The 17287-nt window shown below is 56.6% G+C and overlaps 2 protein-coding genes across 5 annotated transcripts in view; one reads left to right on the top strand and one right to left on the bottom strand.

The window, feature by feature from the left end:
- The window catches only part of PRMT7 (protein arginine methyltransferase 7), a 41146-nt gene extending 37390 nt beyond the window's left edge, over positions 1-3756 (top strand). For 3 of the 4 annotated variants that reach the window (XM_006047653.4, XM_044932082.2, XM_025268923.3), the window contains 3 exons: positions 2145-2305; positions 3209-3305; positions 3530-3756. In XM_006047653.4, coding sequence (XP_006047715.3) covers positions 2145-2305; positions 3209-3305; positions 3530-3709 — 438 coding nt within the window. In that variant the 3' untranslated portion in view covers positions 3710-3756. Of the gene's footprint in view, positions 1-2118; positions 2306-3208; positions 3306-3529 lie in introns of those variants that run through there. The other variant, XR_006546352.2, reaches the window with a different exon arrangement.
- A 3453-nt stretch (positions 3757-7209) lies between these two features.
- SMPD3 (sphingomyelin phosphodiesterase 3) lies at positions 7210-17248 on the bottom strand. The gene is made up of 7 exons (XM_025268924.3): positions 15851-17248; positions 11061-11136; positions 10794-10949; positions 10195-10284; positions 9958-10021; positions 8050-8212; positions 7210-7799 (listed from the first exon to the last, which is right to left on the bottom strand). The coding sequence occupies exons 1-7, from the start codon at positions 17168-17170 to the stop codon at positions 7698-7700; spliced, it is 1971 nt and encodes a 656-aa protein (XP_025124709.3). The 5' UTR covers positions 17171-17248; the 3' UTR covers positions 7210-7697.
- Between the last annotated feature and the right edge of the window lie 39 nt (positions 17249-17287).

Genomic DNA, 17287 nt, shown 5'->3' on the forward strand with positions numbered 1-17287 from the left:
CTGTTCCATCCACACTCCCATCGGGCCACAGGCTTCTGAAGGGGATGTCTGGCTTCCATGGAGGGACCTGGGTTGGGCAATGTGGGCAGTACGCAGAGAGCTCCTCTGTTGGGGGCAGCAGGGACAGGCATATCTGTTCTTCTTGGTTCACCGTGAGCATGAACCTGAGAGCCACTGCATCTCCAAGTCTGGCTGGTGTTAGGCCATTCTCAGCCTGGGGCTGTAATCCCGGAATCAAAATTTTGGGCTGGGGCCCGTCTGTCACCAGACCACTGGAACCATTCCTGCCGGTGTCAGCAGCTAGTTCTTGTTTGGGATGGCCTCTCTAGAAGGTGATTTTGGCAACCTTCTGAGCCAGCTGTTTTCATTCTGGGGACTCCATTTTAGGGGAAGGTGCTTGAGGATGGAGGTGGGTGGGATGTAGAAGGAGGGTTCCTGCAGGGTTATCTGTACATTAGTAGGGGATCCAGCCAGCCACCAGGGTCTGTGGCTCCCAGAAACGAGGGCAGTCATGAAAGTGCCAGCAATACTTGGCCAGGATAGATGTGAAGAGTCACGAGCCCTGTGAGAAGGGCAGGACACCATCACGTTTTTATGTATTAAGAAAATTCACACATGTAATAACTGTAAATGGAAAGTGACCTGTACAAAGTATATACAACATTAAAATTTTTTTTTAATTATAAAAAAAATTACACATGTAGTGAAAAAGGGGTGGAGTGCAGACACCAAAATGTTAGTTCTCTGATAGGAAGTGCTTAGTTTTTTCCTCCCTTTTGCTTCTTTCTGTTTACATGTTCTACAGTGATTGTGGATTCCTTGTGTAAACATTTTTTAAGTAAAAAAAATTGGGGGAACATTTGCAGTTTTTCATCTTACCTGCCTGTCCACAGCAGACCACTGACTGTTCCATGCTCCTGGGAACACCACACACTCTAGCTCCCTCTGGCCACTTCTCAGGCTCCTTCCTGGATTCCTCCCCTCTTCTTATCCCCTGAGGTGTCCTGTGTTCTAGGGCTCCCCGAGGTCCCTGCCCAGACCCCTGTGGCTGTCTCCATTCTCTCTATTTGCTGGCCATTGCCTGCCTCTCTCCTGAGCTCTGACCAAATAGCTGAGAGCAGTGACTCCATTGAGATGTCTTCAGGCGCTCCTGTCCGTTGCCTCCAGAATCCACCTACTCCTCCCCCGCCCCTAGTCTGGCCCTCCCAGTGCTGCTGTCCTAGACCTGCTGTCACTTCATACCTGCCAGCTGGGCTCAGAGCCCCGGCAACCTCCCAGACAAGCCTTTGCCTTCTCATTCAGTTGGTTGTTGGGTTCCATAACAATCAGGTCCTCTGTGAACAAGTTTTCTTTCCCTGCTGTTACTCATCTGGGCCACTTGCATCTTGTGTCTGACCGTATACCCCGCTCCTTCTCCCGTCAGCCTTTCTCCACAGGGAGCTTCAGTGAATCTGTAGATCTGAAGTCTGGCCCTGTCTGTCCTCTGTGGGAAAACCCTGAGCCCCCACCTTCACCCCTGCAGCCAGCCCCTGCCACTCTGTTGGCTCCGCTTTGCTCTCTGACCATTCCCTGCTGGGCTGTGTGCACTCGCCTCTTTGCTAACAGCTCCTGGGTAACCTTCAAGAGGCAGCCTACAGGTCACCCCTCCGGGCAGCTTTCCTGCTCAACCCTGTTCTTAGCCTGTCAGTGTACCCTAGACAGTGCAGTTGCTCCCCAATTGTCTCCTTCTAGACTGGGAGCCTTGTAGGGTGGTGATCTGGCAGCTGTAGTGATCAGTAAGGGTCACTGAATGGGCAAGTGTCCAAGTGATGGGTGATTTCACCAGTGTAGGCAGTTGGTCAAGGTAGCTTGTGAGATGGGCAGGGGCTTTTGAGTTTTAAAAAGCAGAAAATAAAGCTTAGAGTGCCTTGCTGAGGAGATTGCTTGTGAGTGGTACCAGAAGCCAGCTGGTCTGGCCAGGCGCCTGTGGTCTTTTATGGGGGCTTACTTACCCCACATGACCATGGCAAATACCCTGAGGGACAGGGCCATGGCGATTAGGGACCACTGGCGTAGATAAACTCTGGAGATGGGGACAGGACCCCCTTGTTTCCTGGCCACCTGGCTCTATCTCTGCAGAGCCCCGCCTTCTCTTCCCTTCTCAGCGTGCCCTGGACTTCAGGGAGAGCAAGGAGGCCGAGCCCCACCCACTGTGGGAGTACCCGTGCCGCAGCCTCTCCGAGCCCCAGCAGATCCTGACCTTTGATTTTCGGCAGCCAGTCCCCCTGCAGCCTATCCATGCTGAGGGCACCATCGAACTGAGAAGGTGAGCGGAGGCTCCAGGGCCAGGGAGTGAGGAAGGAAGTGGCAGGGCTTGCTTTCTAATAGTTATTGTCTGAATGGCTATAAGCACTTACTTTGGTCACTTTCATGTGGGTAGGATGGCTGTCCTTATCTCAGGCTTGTGCTTTTTCAAGTGACCCTGAAATGTGTGGGGGTCCCCATAGCTTCTGGGTGGGGGAAAAAGCCAGAGTGGGCTTGCTCATCCTCCCACATCTGAGGCTCCCTTTGAGCTCAGCAGTATGTTACACACAGCTGCAGAGAAACGTGAATTTGGTTGCTATGGTTACCCATTGGACCATATTCTTCCCTGAACCCTCCTGGGAATTGAAGCAGCTTAGGAATTGGCAGGGGCTATCGTCGTGCTACATGGTCAGGCCCATCCAGCTCCAGCTTCCTTCACGGGGAGGGGCGGCTGCTTCCTGGAGGAAGCTCCCTCTTATAACTGGGTGGAAGCCATGAGCCCAGAGCCCCCTGGGGCTCCTCTGACAAGGAGGAGCCAAGGCAGCTGCCTGTCTGTGCCTGCTGCCCAGACTTATCTGGGAGCAATCTAGACTTCGATGCCTGGACTCCTCTCTCAACCTTCTGGGCCAACCTTTCCATGATCTCAGGCAGAGGAGGCCAGGCTGGCAGCCAGCTGGCCCTGCCCCAGGGTTACTCTGAATACTTGGCCAGACTGTGGGGAGTGAGTGGGCACTTTGGTTGCTTAGTAAGGCCACATTTACTGAGTGGCCTTCATTCAGGTGGAGTCTTAGGAGCCTCCTGACAGGGCAGGATGGAAGTAGGGAGGATGAGAGGTTTCTGAAAAGCAGAGGACAGCCATGGCCATGCCAGTCTTTCGTGCAGCTGTTTGTTTCTGGTCTCTTTCCACCCCCCGGCCCGTCTCTAGGCGCGGGAGGAGCCACGGAGCTGTCCTGTGGATGGAATACTACCTGACCGCGGACAGCACAGTCAGCACCGGCCTCCTGAAGCCTGCAGAGGACGAGGTAGTGCTGTGTACAGGCCCCGAGGAGGCGGACCCTGAGAGCGGGAGCCATCGCGCCACTCGCGTGTGCTCTGGGCGTTCCGGGTAGTGACTCCTCAGTGGTCCCGGGTCATCTAGCTCCGAACAGCAGCTTCTCACTGAGAGCTGCCTGGGCTGGAGGCTCGCCAGGAGAGGGCTGGCTGGGACATCAGAAGCCTCACTGCCTTCTTGCTGCTTTCTCTGCAGGGGGACTGTTGCTGGAACCCCCACTGTAAGCAGGCCGTGTACTTCTTCAACACCACACTTGACCCCAGAGTGCTGCCGGGCAACTCGCAGACCGTCACCTACACTGTGGAGTTCCACCCCGACACTGGAGACATCACCATGGATTTCACGCTCTCAGATGCGCTGGACAGTGGGTGCTGACCCTCACTTGTTGAGAAATAAAGTGGAGGAGGGCTCTGGGCTCTGAATGGTGGCTTTCCATGGAGAAAAGTGAAGGCACGTTGCCTTTCAGGACCCATCTTGACCTCGGGGATTGGAGGAGACCACTTCCCGTTTTGTGTTTTTGTACTGCTGGCTCCTTGCTCCAGATATGGCAGGAAGTGGGGATTACTTTGGAACTGAGAAGGCACCAAGGAGCCCACCTGCAGTGGCTTTTAAAGTGCTCAGAGAGCTTCCCGGCCACAGTGTCCCTCCTGCTCTCCCTGGGAGGGAGCCAGGGCTGACTGGGCTGGGTGGGTCTGCTACTCTCCTGGAGCTGGGCCAGCCTGGCTTTGAGCTCTGGGGACCTTTGCGTCCACCTGCCCATTCCAGCTCAGAGAGGCTCCTATGGGCAGAGTTACTGATGTGGCTGGGCTCTGGGTCTTGAAGACCCTGGTAGGGCCAGACTGAGGACCAAGTTCAGACTCTTTTTGTTTGCTAGGTAATGGCCCCAATCCACATTTGTAAGGGTTTGGCCTCCGTGTGCAGCAGCATCAGGTGACCAAGACCAGCACCTGGACACCAGGCTGCTCTTCTGAAGTCAGGGAGGAGGCTGTCCCAGAGCAGTTCAGATGCAGATCCAGGATACCAGCCGGCAGGAGGAGGGAGCCTGAAGGTACAGCCCTTTCCCACGTGCCCCCTTCTCGCAAAAGGACCTCATCCCCCAGCAGTCTGGGCAGATGGGTACTAGTGCAGGCACCCCAGCCTCACCTTGCCAGAGAAGGGCAGGGAGTCCCAAGGAGGCCCAGCCTGGTTTCTTCCCACACACAAGGTCCGTTCTGCTGTTTACTCTAGTTCCAGGGGGAGTGAGTAAGAGAACCCAAGTGGCCTGGTTTTTGAGTGGTTCAGGGCAGACTCAGGCTGTGCTCATCCCATGGGGAAGGGCAGGAAAGGTAGGCCCTCCATGGCGGTCTCCCCATAGCCCTGCCTGGCCACCTCGCCTGCTGGAGTCAAAGCAGGGTCCAGACCAGCTTTTCACTCAAATAAGTGCAGAACACCAGCCTTGAGCCTCACAGTTTTATTTTTTTTTCCTCATCCATCCTTCTTTTCAGCACCAGTAAAGGAAAAAAAAAAAAAACACTTCTCTTTTCAAAATACTTTATCAGGTGTAAAGATTGTTTTTCTTCAAGGGAAGAATTGTTTGGATAATATATTTGATAACATTTTTACCAAAACCTTAGGTGTGCTTACCATAGAAAACCCCTAATGTCCCATGAGGATACAATACAGAAAAAAATACAGAAATTAAAAAAGTGTTTTTTTTTTTTCTTTTTTAAAACAGTATTTCTAAATTTCAGCAGGTTAATACAATAGTTAAAAAGCATCAAGATTAATACCCATACTTAAAACTGAAGGTGGTTTGGACAGATGAAGTGACCATTTTTCTCTGAAGCTGACCTCTGGCCTCCTGGCTTCTGTGGAGGAGGCTGGGCCGGGGCAGGTGCAGGGCCTTGGGGATTTAGGTGACACCTGTGTCTGTCCTTCCAGGCCTAGATGCCACAGAAACATCTGAGGTGTTCCTTTTTTAAAAATCGAAATGGAAAAGTCTGGCTTGTACACAGCCCCAGGGGTGCACAGGTTTGATGAAACTCGTGGCTGAGCAATGGCAGCCTCAGCACTGGAGGCCCCAGAGGGCGGCGCGAGGGGAGTGGGGAGGCAGGCAGGCCCTTCTCTGGAGACCAGGCAGGCTGGGCAGAGGCGACTTTGTTAGGACGGGAGAATGACGGAGGCACAGGGAGGTATGACTTGCCTAAGGCCGCCCCATGAGTAGGGAGAGAAGCATGTGCCCCGTGCCCTGGCTCCCTTCCAGCAGCCCCTCTGAGGGCTGGAATCTGTGCTAGAGTCATTCCACTTCAGGAGCCAGGCCCTGCCTCCACAGCTCTCCTGGGCACACAGCTGGCCCACAGCCTGGAGCCTTGGCTCTGGCCCAGACGTCTGGGTATCACATCTGCCCTGTTGAGCTCCACCTGCGAGCAGATTTCTGGCCGCTCCTAGGATTGGAGGCCTCTGACCCAGGGAAGCCTAGCCAGGGCCCCAGGAGCCACGGCCCTGGAGGAGCGGTGCAGTGGAGAGCCAGGGAGGACTGTACCCTGGATGGTGAGCTGCCCTCTTGGCTTGATGTGGGAGGTTGGGCTGGGGGCCTGGCCAGGGGAGTGCACCAGGCAGTGAGGCCCTCTGCCCAGCTGCTGCCCTGGCCAGGGGGCTTCAGACCAGCCCGCACCGCCTTGCGTGCAGCTCTTGGGAGTGTCCCCCTTCAGTGCAGGGCCTGGCCTCTGACCTTGCCCCTCTTGGTCCCTCTTGCAGCTCAGTGGGTGACAAGGCACAGCGTCAGCATACTAGCACCAGGAGGCTCCTGGTAGCAGAGTCCTGGTACGTCCCCAGCCTCGTTGGGCAAAACTGGCTTCAAGCCAGGTGGCACGTTGGTTGGGGCGCTGTGAGGAGGGGAGATCAGTGAGGGGTTGTTAGTAACCCCCTGAATTGGAGGGGCCTTGCACCTGGAAATAGACAAAACCCTCCCTGTGTGACTGGGGGCAGGGGGCGTTCTCAGGTGTGTTTAAAAAGGCAGGTGGGCAGAGGCAGTGCTGCCATGGGATGAGGAGCTATGGGCTTCCCCTGCAGGCTCTGCCACACTGCACAGGTACCCGGGGCTGGCCCTGGTTGCATGGTGGCAGACTGGATGCCTGTGCACCTGAACACCAACCAGTACTGCTTCCTGTGTGGGACGAGCAGTGGCCATCAGCCTTGCCCCCTCAGGCTGCACACTGGTGAGGTGACAGGCTGCTCTGCGCCTTGATCCCCAAGTCCCTTCATCCAGGGCTGGGGTCACTGTGGAGGATGGGCCTAGGAGGACAGAGCCACAGCCCCCCCACTCCCAGATGTAGGGGGACAGTTCCTGAGCTCATCCAGCACGCGGATAGGGACAGTCACCAAGGGATGATTGGTCCTGAACCAGAAGAGTGTCCGGACGGGAGACAGGATCAGGCAGAAAGAGAATGTGTTGGTTCTGACAGAACAGAAGCTACAAATCTTACCGTTTTCAAAACAATCAGTCCCCCTCCCCCCTTAAACCGTGAGTGGCCCTTCTTCCTGTAAAAAAAAAAAGGATGCTCTCTCTTTAGAATCCTGTCTATGGCTCCATGGCCCACGTTGGAGTCTCCAACGGAGGCCCCGGGCTCTGCTGTGCCAGGGGAAGGGAGCCCCTTTCAGGAAGAACAGCGTTCTCCCTTGTGGCTTGCAGACCCTTTAAAATGAAGGGTTATTTTTGTTCTTTTTCTGTTTTTCTTTTTAAAATGTAATCGCCCTTGAATGCAAGACCCTGGGAAAGAGCCCGGGCTCGCTGGTAACTGGACACAGCCTTTGTGGTCCCTGCTCATGAGCTGTCCAGGCTGGAGGCGGCGAGCTGGCGGTCCCGTGTCCAGGAATGCTTCTTTGGCTGGTTCTGATTGTGTTTGGAGTTTGGCCTTGGGTGAGGCCCGAGTGAGGGGTCTGTGGCTACGGTGTGGCATGTGGCATGCGGGCAGCGTGCATGCGAGGGTGCAGGCATGCGAGACAACATGGCAGCAGACAGAAATAATGAACCCTGGACGAAGCTTGAGAAGAGATACAAAGAGTACAGAAACCCGGATCTCATACTAACCCACGGGTTATAAACTAGCTTGTGCTGTAGATTTGTAGAAAATCAACGATTCGAAAGAATGGCACTGGTTGGGCAGCCAGGACTCCCCAGGCCGGCCTGACTCCTGTCCATGGCGAGTGCCCAGAGGTGCCGGGCAGCGCTGGTTCCAGCTCACCCAGGACTGGCCGCGGCTCTCCCAGGCCCCTGCCCTCCTCCGCCAGCACCAGTGGTGCTCGCTGGAAGGGACACGGCCAGGGAGGGACTGCGACTCAAAGGGCTGGCGGAGGCCCCGCTGCTCATGGTGACTGGGCTGGTCTATGCCTCATCGTCCCCTGCAGACACCATCAGTCGCATGGCCACTGGGAGGTGGTCCGTCAGGCCTGACAGCTGGGTGATAAAACTGAATTCTTCCACCTCCTGCGGGAGTGGGGAGGGGAGAAGGAAGAAATATCCCTGTTAGACCCAGAGGGCATCCTATAAAGCAGGGGCCTGGTTGGACCTTCCTAAAGGCAGAGAGTGGGAGTATCCTGGGGGGCCCCAAAGGCCTCCTGGAGTGGCATGTCCCTTTCAGAGGAGAGCTCGGTGCTGCAAAGGGGTGTAGAGCAAGAATGTCCTGCTACGGGCACAGCCTGGCTGCCCAGCCCAGCCCAGCCCAGCCCAGACTCACGGCCTTCCAGTCTGGGCACAGCCCCTCCTCCCCGTGCAGCATGTAGTCGATGCGCCTGCCGTTGCCTTTCAGCAGCTCTTTGCGTCCCTTCTGGCCTGCCCCGGGGCTCTTGCTGGTGGGGAAGGCGAGGTACTCCCGGCGACCTTCCTCACTCTCCAAGACCCTGCTCACACAGAAGGCACAGGAAGGCAAGGTGAGCACAGCCCCAGCCCCAGGTCCTAAGGGTGGAGCCACATTCCATCCCCCAAGTCAGACCAAACCCCTACATTTAAGATCTGTCTTCTCCGTGGGCCCAGAAAGGGACTGGGGTGGATAGAGACTGGGTCTGAGCCTCTGAGTTCCTGACTGACTGAGCCACTGGCAGGGAGTGTCCCATGCCCACCTGGGGTCAGCAGCACTCACATTCCCTTTCTGAACTAGAATGTTGGCACCACCCAAAACCTGTAACCAAGCTGGGGACAGAACTGCCCACCCCCTCTCCAGGGTAGTGTTGTGCTCTGAGCTAATAGGATCCTGTTTGGGGGGAACTTGTTCTTTGCAGTGAACCCCAGAGGCCCTTCTCTTCTGGAAGTCCCCAGGCCCCCCATGATTCCCATTTAAGGTCAGCAGGGGAGCCAGGAAAGCACCCAGACCCCATCCCAGGACCGGACTCCTGTGTCAGTCTGTTCCCAAGACCCCAGGACACTTTGAGGACCAGGTGTGTTAGGAACAAGGTGGGATGCGGCTGTCACCCCATGTTTCAGAGGAACGAAACTGATACAGTTGCTGGTCAGAATTCTACAGGGAGGGCAGGGCGCTCAGGTGGAACATTATGCCCTGAGTCCAGGTCTCTTCTGACTCCTTGTCTACCTTCTGCTTCCTGCCAAGTTTCCTCCAGAGTCCGAGCACCATTGGGAATGAGCCTTCAAGGGACACCCCATCTCAGAGGGCAGTGTTGGGGCGAGAGGCACAGCCACCAAGAGACACGCAAAGGCCCACCCGCCCAACTAACGCCTGGACACATGAACAGGGCACCTGCACAGGCATGGCAGCAAACACGAGTTTCTGCAAGGTCTTTATCAGCCTTGAGATATATACACTGATGACACACACAACATCTTTCCATCTCAGAAATGTAATCCATTCCTGCCCTGTGCCTTTGATAATTAATTCTAGCATCAGTGATCTAAGAGTTACTGATAAGTCATTTTTAAATCGTCATCTCATAAAAAGATAATTTTCTCGGCCTGGGATGATGTTTCAAATTTAGTCTATAATCTAATTAATTGGCTCAAATTAGCTTCAGGGAACCATCGCTGGGACTCTGGGCTGTCTCGGGCTGTGAATTATAAATTGGCTCTGCTGCTGGCCTCTCAAATGTGTCCTTTTCAGAAGTCTCAGATTCAAGAATACAGTTTGGCTGGGGTGGATCTGTCTCTACATTGACTGGCTTGTGTTAGCTCTGTGTTTTTACCTGTCTGGTGGCTTCTGGTCCCCTGCCACAGATGCCATCCCCAGGGCCCTTTGACAGGGATCTCTGCGGCGCCTGGCCTCGCCCTGGGAGGTTATGGTCCTTTTTCCTGTGCCTGAGGCAGGCTGGGGCTCAGGGCAGGCCAAGCTCTGGTAGAATGAGCCCAGACTTGGGGTGCTGGTGTAAGAAAAACCACCTCGAGACCCCAGGCCTCCTCGGGATCCTCTTCTTGGTAAGGACACCCCTGGGGCATGAGGTCCACCACAGCCTCTGCCCACCCCAAACTTGGATCCCTGACGCTTTTAAGAGGCGTCTCGTCCCAGGGAACTGTGGGCTCTCATCGGCCCACACAGCCCACCTCTCCACACCTAGTCTGGGTTCGTGCTCATCCCAGACCTGGGAGCCGCCTGGGTCTGCCTACCTGCCTGACCATAGCACTGTGGGTGCCAGCCACTTACTTTTGCAGATTGTCGGGGGTGCACACTTCCTCATCATAGAGACGGTCCTGGTTCAGCAGAGTTCCTGGGGACAAGGCGGTGAGAGAGGTTACTGTGGGCAGTAACCAGGGCTTCTGCTAGCTCGGCAGCTCAGTGCCCCCCTCCCCCCAGTGGTGCGGTCTCTTCAGGAAGTCCATGGGGTGTCAGGCCTCAGCAGTGCCCCTCCCGCCCCTGTGCCTGTCCCCAGCCCCAGCTCACCAATTGCCCACGGCTTCTCCTCCCCAGGCCCCAGGCGGCAGGGGTCCTTGTAGCGTGTAAACAGGGAGTGCTGCTGCTCCAGCTTGTCATCTGTGCAGGGAGGGAAGGAGTGCTGTGGGGCTCAGGGTGTCTGGCATGCCCTGGAGGGCTACCTGCCTCTGGTTCTGGTTTGAGCAGAGTCATCAGATCCTGTCCCTCAGGTAACTGCTTCTGGGTAGGGTCTGTGTTCCCGGACAGATGGAGCTGTGGTTCATCTGTCACTGGCTTTCTGTGTCCTTGAGAATGGCCCCTGTAACAGCCATCACAACTGTGGCTGGTACAAAGTAAGAGCTGAATACAGACCTGGTGAGTATCATGACCTCACCCCATTAGTCTGGATTTCAGAGGCTCCCTGCCTTCACTGCCAGAGGTTTATCTGCAGGGCATCTCCTGACCTCCAGCAAGGTGGCCTCTAAGCTTTCTAGGCAGAGCAGGGGTTCTTCTAGGATTTCTTGAGGGCAGAGAAATCATAGTCTCTCTGTGTCCCACTTTTGTGCTCCTGAGGAGCAGAGCCCATGCCTCCTGCATGGTTTACCCTAATGGGGAGGAGCCCGCCTCACCGGAGGAGCAATTGTCAAAGTTAAAATCTCCGCAGATGATGTCAAATGCCACCAGCTCCTCGGGGTTGGCTGCGCTGGACGAGGAGGTAGATTTTCGGAAATCAGCCAGCCAGTCCTGAAGCATGTTAAGCTGCTCACACCGGATGTCACTGTCCTCTGTGGGGCAGAAGCACAGGGAGGTGATGAGGCTGCTGCCAGGACCCCTGCCAGGCGAATCCTAGCCCTCTGAGGATCCCACCTGCTGAAGCTCGGGCCCCTGGACCCTACCTGACAGGGCGTGCAGGTGTGTGCAGGAGATGTACCCGACGATTCTTTGGTCCTGAGGTGTGCTTCCCACCTGCACCTGTGGGGAGGAGGAAGTGTTGGTGATGAGACCTAGAGTTACCATTGCTCTGAGCACAAAGGGACGCTGGCGATGCCCGACCCCAGCCAGGTCTAACCCTCAGAAACCCAGCTCTGTCGACTTCTGGCTAGCCTGGGGCCTGAGAAGAACAGCACATTGCCTGCTTCTAGGAGCGTGTGCTCCAGTGTGGGAGGCAGACGCATGAAGAAATACCCACTTTATGGCAGGGTTAATGCCACCGACAGTTCCTGCAGCGCTTTGTGGGAGAGAGATGCAGAAACCACCACTGACCTCCTCCCGAAACCCCTGCCATCTCCTGATGACCAGAGTGTTCACACGAATGTCCCTCGCTGCTTTGTCCACTCGCGTGGCTCCTTCCTCCTCCCCTCGGTCACACCCTGGACCTGATCATGACGTGGAGCCTGTTCCTCTGAAGTCTAAGTCAGGCTTCCTCTAGGATGTGGCCCAGCCACGTAGCTCAATACCCTTGTCCCCGTGAGAGGCCTTGGACCTTGCTTTCTGTCTTCTCATCCCAGTCTTTGACTCTCTGGCTTCATGAGCAATTATTTTACCTGCTTCTTGGCCGTGGTTCCCATTAGTCCCCAGATCTGGGATGACAGCTGTGGCTGTGTCTCCATGCACCTGTCATGGCTGACCCCAGGCCCCCTGTGACTGCCACCCCACGCCCAGCCCTTCCTCCACAGGGGCCTCTTCATTCTACTTGCCCAACCCATCCTTGCCTCTTGTTCTCCTCCACTGGAGACAGAGTCCCTGGCAGGTGGGGTGGGGCTGAGAGCTCCTCACTGACTCCCTGCCCAACCACAGGTGACCCTGGCAGACCATCTCCACAGGTTGGCATAATGAAAACAAGCACCTCAATTGTTCAGTACAGACAACTCGGCCCCCAGTGGTGAGTGTGGTGCAAGCCTGAGCCCTAGTCAGGCTGTGGTTGGGAGGTGAGGGTTGACAACCCAGCCTCGGGTTCTCAGGCCCTCTGCTGGAGGCTCCATCTTTGGGCACCCTGACCAGAGGCTTCTGACTGGATCCTCACCCTGGACCTCTCTGGGCTTTCTTCCCTCTGAGCCTCAGCTGTCTTCCCCAAATTTTGCTAATCTATTCTGGCCTGGGTTTTCGGTGACGACGAGACCCTGAACCCTGGGAAGTCTCCAGGGAGCGTGACCATGGAGGCCAATTCTTAGCTGAGGTGTGGCAGCAGCAGGGCGGGTGCCCTGGCTTCTACTGAGCAGAGTTCTGCCTGTCCTCTAGCTGAGGTGGCCGAGACTCGGCACAGGCCCTCTGCTCTGAGAGCCTCGGGAGGCGTCCATCCTTGTATTGCTGAAGTCAGATTGGCATTGCCCTCCATGAGGACTTTCTCTTTATTAAACACTTTGAGCTTTCCACAGCTCTTCATCTCATTTCCCAGCCTGGCAAGGTGTACATCTTTCATTTTCCAGTGCCCAGGTGGATGGATGTCTGATTACTTGATAATGGGCCCAGATTTGGGACTGTTGATAAGTTCATATGTTCACCATTCACGTCTTGCCCATAGTCCGAACCCACAGCTCAGCCCAGTGGTATCCCTGCCTCTAGAATCCCTTGGAAATCACACACCATTGGTGCTCCCTGTTGCAAAAACAACACAGTTTAAAACCACAGTGCCCCCAAAGGCCACACGATGGTGCTTTCTGCATCCTCCGGCCAAGAGCCTGTTTTCTCTTCTCAATAGTAATACTTATGCCCAGCTGCTTCATGGATGCAGCCTTACTGGAGCCTTGCAACTATGAGGATTACACTAAAGTTAACACCATCGGTGGCTGGGGTCATGAGGCTCTGGTGACTGAGGCAGGTTGAAATCTGATCCTCACACCCAGCTCCTCCCGCTGCCTTACGCTAGTCTCTGAGCTGGTGACTGAGCCAAGCTTTTCAGCCACCAGCCATGTGATGTTTCTAGTGCAGGAGCCCCGCACTCAGCACTTGGAGTCACCTCCCTGTGCCGAGCCCTGGGCGGGGACAGAGACAAGTGCAGGGAGGCCCTGCTTCTGAGGAGATCCCTCCTGGAGGGGAGGCACCCAGAAGAAGGTACAGCAGCCCCTCCACCCGCTTCCTCCAGTCAGTCCAAGATCTGCTTTATTATGTGCTGGGACTTATTGATTCCAGGGCTTGAGTACTGGGGAGCTGCAGAGGCTCGTGTTTCACTTGCAAAAACAATCACTCTGAGAGGCTGTGCCTTTAGTCCTGGTGGGCAAAGACCGTCAACAGGGCAGGGCCCAGAACCAGGCTCTTGCTCAGGAGGCAGAAGCTGGTCCAGTCCCTCCCTCCCTCCTCAGGCATCTCTTGGACCCTCTCTGAGGATGAGGAGCTCAAGGAGTGGATGGGGAGGTGGGGCTGGGTGGGGGACCCCAGGTGAAGGGAGCAGCCAGGCCCTGCCGGGGCTGGCTCCTGAAACCTCACTTATTTCACTCCTCCACGTGGAGAGAGGCACGCTGTCACCCACAGAGATGAGCTGGCTCTGGTGTGCCAGGCACCTCCGCTCCACTCTTGAGTTCTGCCTTACAGGAGAGGTGGGGCGCAAGGCCCTGGGGCCAGGGCTGAGGAACCGGCAAAGGAAAATTGGCTTGTGCTGGACGCCACCAAGGAAACTTCCACTGACATAGGGTGACATACGGAGGCCCCTAAGAATGCAGCTGGAGCAGAGCTCGGGGAGGGTGGCAGGTGGAGGCTGGCTTCTCCCTGAGGCGTGGTAAGAGGGTAACAGGAGTCAGACCCGACACCAGAAGGATGGTAGAAGAGGGAGGACAGTCCCAAATCTCAGAGGAATGGTGGCCTGAACCATGACATTGCAGCTGGACATACAGGGTGGACCCAGAGGTGAAATTGGGAGCCTGGGTGGATTCACTGGGCTCAGGGTTAGAGAGTCCTCAGCAAGTCTGGAAATGGAAGCTGCAGAGGCACCCCAGGGTAGGTTCCTGGGGCTGACTGCCCATGGTAACGACTCAGCAGTGAAGAGTGCTGGCTAAGTGGGGTTGTCTGCTCTGGGAGCTGCCAACCCCCCAGCTCAGGCTGGGAGCTGGGCAGAATGTAGCAGGCCTGGTGCTGCCAGATTTGCCAGGGTGGGGAGAGGAGCTGCAAACTGGGCTCTATGTGAAATAGCTTGATTTTTAAATGTTGGCCAACATGAAAAATTTTTTAATGGCAGGAACCAAATTAAACGTATCTGCAGACTAGTTTTAGATCCAGGAGGTAGAGGCACAAGTGTTTAAAAGATGAGCAGGTGAGAAGAGGCCCGGAAGGAACAGCCGGAGAGCTAGGGGCTGGGAGGAAATTCCGTGGCAGAGGGGCTGGCCCTGGTGTGCATGATAGTTGGGGTGCTGGCCTGAGGGGAGAGAGGAGGAAGAGGTGGTGTGTGGGCTGGGAGCAGGGTTAAGGGGGACCCTGGCCTTTGAGCCATCTGTAGTAGGGCAGGTGCAAGGGAAAGGGTACATTCCCCCAACCCCCGAACTGACAGCATGGTGCCTCCTTCCCCAGAAAGTCACTCCGGCTGCTGAGACAAAAATACATCTGTGGAATGAAACAGTGACGAACCACATGCCAGAATGGGGAGGTTGGTCTCCTGTAAGAGGAGTGTCTTCAATTTCAGCATCTCAGGCTATGAATGGAGAGCTGGGGACCCCAGCTCTGCACCTGCTGAGCCACACAAGAGGCCTGAGCACAGGAGTTGGGGGTGTCTGGGTGCTGGGCTGGGGCCCTGGCAGGCTCCGTGCAGATGATCCGCCTGGGCCCACACTCCTGGCAGAACCTTGGCTGACAGGCAGCAGCTTCCTGGACAGGTCAGAGCTGAGGCCTGGGGATGAGCACCCCCGACACTGGGCCTCCTCAGTAGCCTCACCAGCCAGCTCCATCATGGACCCCTGCTAGCGGAACTGAGAAGCCTCAAGGGGAGTGTGGAGAGAATCCACACCCAAAGCAGTTGCTGCCTCTAGGGGCAGAAACGCCTGTTCTGTAACAGCTGGCCAGACGGGGCTTTAGAAAACTCTGGAGGCACCAAGAGCAGCTTTTTGATAGGGAGCAGAAAGTCGACATGCTGAGCATGTCAGGCTCAGGAGAAGATAATGTGTAATGACCAAATTACCATGGTCTAAAAACTCCTGCAATTGCATCCAAATTAGCAGAAATAATTATGATTCACTTTAATTAGTGACTCCGGAAGTGAAGCCTGGAGCTGGTGGGCAGAGTGCCTGGCGTGGCAGCTGCGTGACAGCCAGGAGGGAGAGGACATCCCGGCAGGGAGGGCTGGTGGCCTGAGGGAGCGGCTTTGGTAACAGCCAGGCCTGAGAACTCTGCCTGCAAGCTGCACCCGCTTGTCTGCAATGATTCAGAGCAGGGGCTCCCTGCCACCTCCTCTCAGCACCGTCTGCCACCTTCACCACCGGCACCCTGAGAAGCTCCCAGGCCTTGCCCCTCCCACATGGCTCCCACCACGTGAGTAGGCTCTACGTTGCCCCCGCTTTACAGACAGGAAAATGGTGATGCAGAGATCACCCAATCTGGAGACTTGGCTCCTGTCATTATTTCCCTTGTCTCTGAGCCAGGGCCCCCTCAATTCAGCTCCATGAAAGGCCTTGTCTGCCCCTTGCCCTCCCAGAGAGTGACCAGCTGCAGCCTGCCTCCCCACTACCCTCCAAACTCAGAGGCCTGCTGGTGGAGGCCCCCCTACCTTGAGATACAGCGCTCCCTTTGAGGCCAGGCTATCGGAGAACCGCCCGTTGGGGTAACAGTGATAGGCCACATCCATGATAGGGTAGCGGCTGGCGAAGAAGAGGCCGCTGTTGAGACACTTGAAGCTGCAGCAGCCATGGCAGCCGTACACCCCGACGTCGTACAGGATGTACTCGAAGTAGCTGTGCAGCTGGTCTTTCAACTTGGCGGCTGCCCGCTTGTCAAATACCTCCTGCAGGCACAGGAAGTCCAGGTTGGCAGGGAAGAAGGCTGAGACCTCATGGTCAAAGGCCTCATCTGGGTGGCGCCTCCTGCGCGTGGCGGCCTTCTTCACCACCGAGGCCTTGTATGGGAGCTTGCTGTTGGCGCCTGGCTCCCCGCTGCCACCATCAGCCCCGGCCCGGCCCTTCACCAGGGACTCCCTGGAGGCCGAGGGGCTGCCCAGGCTCCCCGAGTCCCCATCTCGCTGACTGTGGTTGGGTGTCTGGCCCCGTGGGCCCCCACCAGCCCCGTTCCTGGCCTGGCCCCCATTGGGGGGATCGCCAGCTTCAGGGGGCCGACCCCCCTCGTCACCACTGATGCGCACGATGCAGGCATCCTCAAGGTTGCCTCCGTCAGCTGGGTCCCCGGAGGCCAGGCCGTTGGCAGCCTCATCACTAGGATGATGCCCGCCGTCGCCCTTGTACTCCACAGAGGCCGTCCTCTTGATGCTCCCAGGGACGGCCCGTGGCACACCATCACTGCCCTGTGGTGACACCAGGCTGCTGAAGCTGGCAGCGCTGATGGAGGTGTTGGTGGGCGAGTCGATGTAGATTTTGATCTGGGGTCTACTGGCCCCATTGCGGATTCTCTGCCCGATCTCTTTGGCACGGGCTTGGGTGTTGAACACATTGTTGAGCCTGGCCAGTGAGTCCGGGAGGAGGCAGAGGTTGGCGGTGGCGAAGCAGAAGCTTTTTCCAGGACCTGTACCCTTCCATTCGTTGAGCAGGGCTGCCCCACCGGTGGGGCCCTTGTCCTCCAGCCGGGAGTAGACGTAGGGCCGGCGGGCAGACTGCAGTGGGGACCAGAGGAGGAAGCCAAGGAATGCAAAGGGCAGCGAGGCGACCAGGAGGGCCAGGTAGACGGGCGTGAAGAGCACGGTGCAGAGCAGCTGGAGGTAGCAGGGGTCGTCTGCCCGCTGGCGCTTCTCGTAGGTGGTGGGTATGAAGGAGGCCAGGAGCCGGTCTGCCAGCCAGTAGCACGGGAAGATGAGGGCCCAGGACACGGCGTGCAGGGCGGACAGACAGCTGTTGGGAAAGGGGGTCGTGTACAAAACCATCGCAGCTCATTGGGCACTGTGGCCAGCCCTACTACATGGTGTCCCTGGCAGCGAGAGCACTTTCCTGGGTGGGGCAGGTGAGTAGGGGAGCAGCTGGAGGAGGGTCACCTCCTGGTG

The sequence above is a fragment of the Bubalus bubalis genome, chromosome 18 (assembly GCF_019923935.1).
Source record: "Bubalus bubalis isolate 160015118507 breed Murrah chromosome 18, NDDB_SH_1, whole genome shotgun sequence".
In the NCBI taxonomy this organism is placed as follows: Eukaryota; Metazoa; Chordata; class Mammalia; order Artiodactyla; family Bovidae; genus Bubalus; species Bubalus bubalis.